General features: G+C 36.0%; 1 protein-coding gene across 1 annotated transcript; it reads left to right on the forward strand.

Moving 5' to 3' along the window:
- Positions 1-427: 427 nt before the first annotated feature.
- Positions 428-1676, forward strand: LOC130461297 (F-box/kelch-repeat protein At3g06240-like). The gene is made up of 2 exons (XM_056829322.1): positions 428-893; positions 1507-1676. Exons 1-2 carry the CDS (start codon positions 428-430, stop codon positions 1674-1676), a joined length of 636 nt encoding a protein of 211 aa, XP_056685300.1.
- The last annotated feature ends 5096 nt before the right edge of the window (positions 1677-6772 follow it).

Here is a 6772-nt window from a genome sequence, read left to right on the forward strand (position 1 = left end):
AAAATATGATACTACGTACAACACACTACATCCAAATAAAATAAACTATTGCTGGATAGTTTTAAAAAAAAGAGTCAAACTCGCATACCCACGTATAAATGTAAACAATGTGTAAAAATATATTTCATATAGTATTCTACGTTTTAACCGGGGCATCACCCGGGGAAAACACTAGTTTTTATACATTTCTCTTACTTCATCCATATTTTATTATATTTAAGGGTAAACTTTTACCACATAAAAAAATTGAAAAATTTATATCGCCAAAAAAATAAATTGTGTTTTACCACCTAAAAATAAAATAAAAATTGTTGTACACTTGAGTAAAACTTTACTCGGAATACTTAAAGTTACTCCTAATTACACCCTTCCTCTCTTTGTTCTTCATATGTGAAATATAGTCTTTTATCAAATCGATCTGGTTAATATGGGTGGCGGTAGGAGAAGGAAAAACCGGCGTAATAAGTCAAAACGTAAAGTTTTACCACCGGAGTTATATTTACCACCAGAGTTATGGAGGAAGGTATTGGCGAGGTTGCCGGTGAAAACCCTATTAAGATTCAGGGCGGTTTGTAGAACCTGGTGTTCTGTGATCGATGAACCTGATTTTCTTTCGATGCATCTTAATCTTTTTAAGAATAATGTTAACAAGAATTACTTACTAGTCATGGATTCAGATTTTTGGGGAGATCCATATTTAGGAGTTCGTCTAAGAGAGAGTTTTACGATAATTACACAACTTCAGCAAAATACCAAATCATTTAAGATTCACGGAAATTGTAATGGATTGGTTGTAATTCAACATTATGATACGTTGGTTGGGATTCATAATGATAATAGGGTGAACCCTTTGATAAAGCTATGGAACCCGTCTGCACAAAAAGCTATATATGGTACTTCCCCCTTCTCCGTGCTGTGTAGACGTTGTTGTTATTGGATTTGTTCCTTGCAGTAATGAATATAAAGTGGTTGCCTTTTGCTTTCATTTAAAAAATTCATCAATGACAGTTTCGGTTTATTCAGTTAGTGATCATCTTTGGAGGAGCAAGACCGTTACGATTGATTTTCCTGTAATATTTTTACGTTTGTGGAGGAATTGCACGAGAACATCTGGACAGATTAGACCTGGTTATCGGGCGGGGCGGGTCAGGGTCGGTGCGGGTTAAAAGAGGGTCGGGTATTGAAAGGGTCATTTTTAGCGGGTCGATAATGGGCGGGTCAAATCGTGTTGCGGGTCAGTAGCGGGTCATTAGTGGGCGGGTCAATAAACGAGCAATGAAAAATGAAAAACAAAAGAGCCATGTGCATGTACAAGTAAATACGAAGCTATACACGTAATTTTTTGTATCATTACTATTTTAATTTTCAAAATAATTGTATTATAAGTTTGACCCTACAATGACCCTGTCCAATAAAGGCCCTGTCCAATAAGAGCCCTGCCCAATAAAAGCCCTATTAACTTGACCCTAACCCTATATCCATTGGACTACCCTGTCCAATAACCAGGTCTAGGACAGATGTGTGATTATTACTCTAATGGAGCCGCACACTGGCTTGTGTCCGATAAAGAAGAACAAAATCAATTCACACATGTTCTTTCGTTCGACTTTGGTGCGGAAGCTTTCAGCTATGTGAAATTGCCGGTTGTTGAAGATGAAACCACTACAAGAATTTGATTAATTACCAACCGCTAAAATTGGTTGGTAAAACGCGAAAAACGGTTGGTAAAAGATTTTGCGACCGCCAACGGTCGCAAAAAAGCGGTCAGTTTTCACCTGGACGGTAATTTAGGAAACTCCAACTGGAAGGCGGTCGCTAAAATTTACCGACAGGATTAGCGACCGCAATAAACAGTCACTAAATTAGTGACCGCCAAGCAGTCGCTAATTTAGTGACCGCTAAGGCAGTCGCTAATTTAGCGACCGCCTAGACGGTCACTAATTTAGTGACTGCCTAGGCGGACACTAAATTAGTGACTGCCTTGGTGGCGGTCACTAAATTAGTTACTGCTTTAGTGGCGGTCACTAAATTTGTGACTGCCTTTGCGGTCGGTAATTATGCAAATATCATTTGCAGCCAATTTTGTAAAATCGCATATATACCTGTATTATATATGTACCTGTAAATATTATATATGCCTGTATATATACGAATTTATATAAATTCTGTAAAATCGTATGAAACCTGCTCGATGTTATAATATTAAACCTGTTCAAAGTCATACAACAAAGATTCATAATACACATAATGTTGTTCAAACATGTTAATACGAAAAGTTATAACTAGTTCAAACTAATACAAGAATACTAACTACCTAACACAAAGGTGTCCCGCCGTCGGTTGGATCTCGAGGGTCCTGCGACTGCGAGAAAGGAAAACCAGTACATTGACTGAACATCCGCTCGTAAGACTCCATTGCCTTTTTCATCTGGGCGGCATGTTCTTCTCTTTCTTGTCTCTCCCTTTCTCTCTCTTGTCTCTCCCTTTCCATCTCCCTTTGGTGCTCTAGTCGATCTGCTTCTCTTTCTTCTCTCTCCCTTTGCCTCAAAAGTAGATCGTCCTCCATAGCCTTTAACATCTGATTTTTGTTGTTTCAAGCTCAATGGATTTTTGGGTCAACTGTTGTTGAGTCTCTTCCAATCGAGATGACATTTGAGAATAAATAGATGGGGTGTATGAGCTAGAAGAACTACCACCCCTTCTAGATGGTGCAAAGTATAGAGAGTCTCCACTCCCCAGCCCGGGGATCTTTCCCTTCTTTCTCCCACCTACTGTCTCAAAGTAGATTTGGTTGGGATCTTTAGCAATGCCTTTTTCAACACATTTAGCAACAATTTTTTCATAGTTTTCCTACAAGAATTAAAATGATTATCACCCATGCATAACAAATATATTAAATTGAGCACATTTAAACTTAAAACATATATAGGCTAAATAAGGCATTTTCGCTCCCATTTTTCAAAAAAAAGAACTAAGGGCTGATTTTAAACTTAAAACATGTTTCATAAGCTTTGTTTTCACTTGCTAAGTCACATTCAAACGTAGTTACTCACATCTAAGGCCTATTTGGTCGTTATAGGTCATATATTGCCTAAAATGTCATTTTCTCGCCCAACTTTGAGCTAAGGAACCAAACTTGTCATTTCAAACCATTTACATGTTTTATGTGGCATATTCAAGGTTTCTAAAACCGATTCTATGCAATTTAAGCACATTTAAGTCATATTTGGTCGATATAGGTCATATATAGGCTAAATAAGGCATTTTCGGTCCCATTTTTCAACTAAATCACCTAGGGGCAGATTTTAAACTTAAAACATGTTTCATAAGCTTTGTTTGAACTTGCTAAGTCACATTCAAAGGTATTTACTCAAATCTAAGGCCTATTTGGTCGTTATAGGTCATATATAGGCTAAATAAGGAATTTTCGGTCCCATTTTTCAACTAAATCACCTAGGGGCAGATTTTAAACTTAAAATGTGTTTCATAAGTTTAGTTTGAACTTGCTAAGTCACATTCAAAGGTATTTACTCACATCTAAGGCCTATTTGGTCGTTATAGGTCATATATTGCCTAAAATGTCATTTTCTCGCCCAACTTTGAACTAAGGAACCAAACTTGTCATTTCAAACCATTTACATGTTTTATGTGGCATATTAAAGGTTTCTAAAACTGATTCTAAGAAATTTAAGCACATTTAAGTCATATTTGGTCGATATAGGTCATATATAGGCTAAATAAGGCATTTTCGGTCCCATTTTTCAACTAAATCACCTCGGGGCAGATTTTAAACTTAAAACATGTTTCATAAGCTTTGTTTGAACTTGCTAAGTCACATTCAAAGGTATTTACTCACATCTAAGGCCTATTTGGTCGTTATAGGTCACATATAGGCTAAATAAGGCATTTTCGGTCCCATTTTTTAACTAAATCACCTAGGGACAGATTTTAAACTTAAAATGTGTTTCATAAGTTTAGTTTGAACTTGCTAAGTCACATTCAAAGGTATTTACTCACATCTAAGGCCTATTTGGTCGTTATAGGTCATATATTGCCTAAAATGTCATTTTCTCGCCCAACTTTGAACTAAGGAACCAAACTTGTCATTTCAAACCATTTACATGTTTTATGTGTCATATTCAAGGTTTCTAAAACCGATTCTAAGCAATTTAAGCACATTTAGGTAATATTTGGTCGATATAGGTCACATATAGGCTAAATAAGGCGTTTTCGGTCCCATTTTTCAACTTAATCACCTACGGGCTGATTTTAAACTTAAAACATGTTTCATAAGGTTAGTTTGAACTTGCTAAGTCACATTCAAAGGTATTTACTCACATCTAAGGCCTATATGGTCGTTATAGGTCATATATTGCCTAAAATGTCATTTTCTCGCCCAACTTTGAGCTAAGGAACCAAACTTGTCATTTCAAACCATTTACATGTTTTATGTGTCATATTCAAGGTTTCTAAAACAGATTCTAAGCAATTTAAGCACATTTAGGTCATATTTGGTCGATATAGGTCATATATAGGCTAAATAAGGCGTTTTCGGTCCCATTTTTCAACTAAATCACCTAGGGTCTGATTTTAAACTTAAAAAGTGTTTCATAAGCTTTGTTTGAGCTTGCTAAGTCACATTCAAAGGTATTTACTCACATCTAAGGCCTATTTGGTCGTTATAGGTCATATATAGGCTAAATAAGGCATTTTCGGTCCCATTTTTCAACTAAATTACCTAGGGGCAGATTTTAAACTTAAAACATGTTTCATAAGCTTTGTTTGAACTTGCTAAGTCACATTCAAAGGTATTTACTCACATCTAAGGCCTATTTGGTCGTTATAGGTCATATATAGGCTAAATAAGGCATTTTCGGTCCCATTTTTCAACTAAATTACCTAGGGGCAGATTTTAAACTTAAAACATGTTTCATAAGCTTTGTTTGAACTTGCTAAGTCACATTCAAGGTTATTTACTCACATCCAAGGCCTATTTGGTCGTTATAGGTCATATATAGGCTAAATAAGGCATTTTCGGTCCCATTTTTCAACTAAATCACCTAGGGGCAGATTTTAAACTTAAAACATGTTTCATAAGCTTTTTTTGAACTTGCTAAGTCACATTCAAAGGTATTTACTCACATCTAAGGCCTATATGGTCGTTATAGGTCATATATTGCCTAAAATGTCATTTTCTCGCCCAACTTTGAGCTAAGGAACCAAACTTGTCATTTCAAACCATTTACATGTTTTATTTGTCATATTCAAGGTTTCTAAAACCGATTCTAAGCAATTTAAGCACATTTAGGTCATATTTGGTCGATATAGGTCATATATAGGCTAAATAAGGCGTTTTCGGTCCCATTTTTCAACTAAATCACCTAGGGTCTGATTTTAAACTTAAAACATGTTTCATAAGGTTAGTTTGAGCTTGCTAAGTCACATTCAAAGGTATTTACTCACATCTAAGGCCTATTTGGTCGTTATAGGTCATATATAGGCTAAATAAGGCATTTTCGGTCCCATTTTTCAACTAAATTACCTAGGGGCAGATTTTAAACTTAAAACATGTTTCATAAGCTTTGTTTGAACTTGCTAAGTCACATTCAAAGGTATTTACTCACATCTAAGGCCTATTTGGTCGTTATAGGTCATATATAGGCTAAATAAGGCATTTTCGGTCCCATTTTTCAACTAAATCACCTAGGGGCAGATTTTAAACTTAAAACATGTTTCATAAGCTTTGTTTGAACTTGCTAAGTCACATTCAAGGTTATTTACTCACATCTAAGGCCTATTTGGTCGTTATAGATCATATATAGGCTAAATAAGGCATTTTCGGTCCCATATTTCAACTAAATCACCTAGGGGCAGATTTTAAACTTAAAACATGTTTCATAAGCTTTTTTTGAACTTGGTAAGTCACATTCAAAGGTATTTACTCACATCTAAGGCCTATTTGGTCGTTATAGGTCATATATTGCCTAAAATGTCATTTTCTCGCCCAACTTTGAGCTAAGGAACCAAACTTGTCATTTCAAACCATTTACATGTTTTATGTGTCATATTCAAGGTTTCTAAAATCGATTCGAAGCAATTCACGTGAGAACGAATCACAAATATCTTCTTGAAATCTAACACAAAAATCATGCATACTCCCGAATTCACGTGGCTTCATATCATTTTTCACACCTAATCTAAAATCTATTAGGACTATTTTCATCAATTGGCCTATTATTCTTTACTAACTTTCTCTTAGATTCTTATTACTGCGTAGAATATATACTACAAGTCAGTCATTACAGCTAACATCAACTGAAAAAACATCAAATCATTATATAAGGGGCCAAATTAAACGTTTCTCGATCATCCTTAACGGCTACTTTGACTATTGCTCATCATTTTCAAGAATGTCAGACAATTAAGAGCACATGAAATGAACACCATCAAGAACTAAAGCAACCTCTTTCACAAAATTCCAGAAATTCAACCTAAAACAAGTACACACCACAATCTAAAAAGAAAATAAATTCATAAAAAAAATAACATATTTAATTTCAGAGAGAAAAAAAAGCAGAAATACAACTCACCAGATTTAGTTTGTGCGGTAGTGCGGTTGTGCGGTTGTGCGGTAGTGCGGTTGCTCAGATTTTACGGTAGTGCGGTTGTGCTGGGAAGGAGCGTCGGTTGGTGGCGGTAGTGCGGTAGTGCGGGCTGTGGCGGGTTTTTGGAAGTGTGGTAGTGCGGGCTGGGAAGGTGCGTCGCCGGAAGG

This window comes from Spinacia oleracea, chromosome 5 (assembly GCF_020520425.1).
Source record: "Spinacia oleracea cultivar Varoflay chromosome 5, BTI_SOV_V1, whole genome shotgun sequence".
Classification (NCBI taxonomy): Eukaryota; Viridiplantae; Streptophyta; class Magnoliopsida; order Caryophyllales; family Amaranthaceae; genus Spinacia; species Spinacia oleracea.

Excerpts from the sequence above, each read along its gene's own strand:
- LOC130461297 (XM_056829322.1), top strand. The coding sequence starts at position 428 with ATGGGTGGCGGTAGGAGAAGGAAAAACCGGCGTAATAAGTCAAAACGT. Across the intron at positions 894-1,506 it reads TGCACAAAAAGCTATATATG|GTCTAGGACAGATGTGTGAT; the intron begins GTACTTCCCCCT and ends TCCAATAACCAG.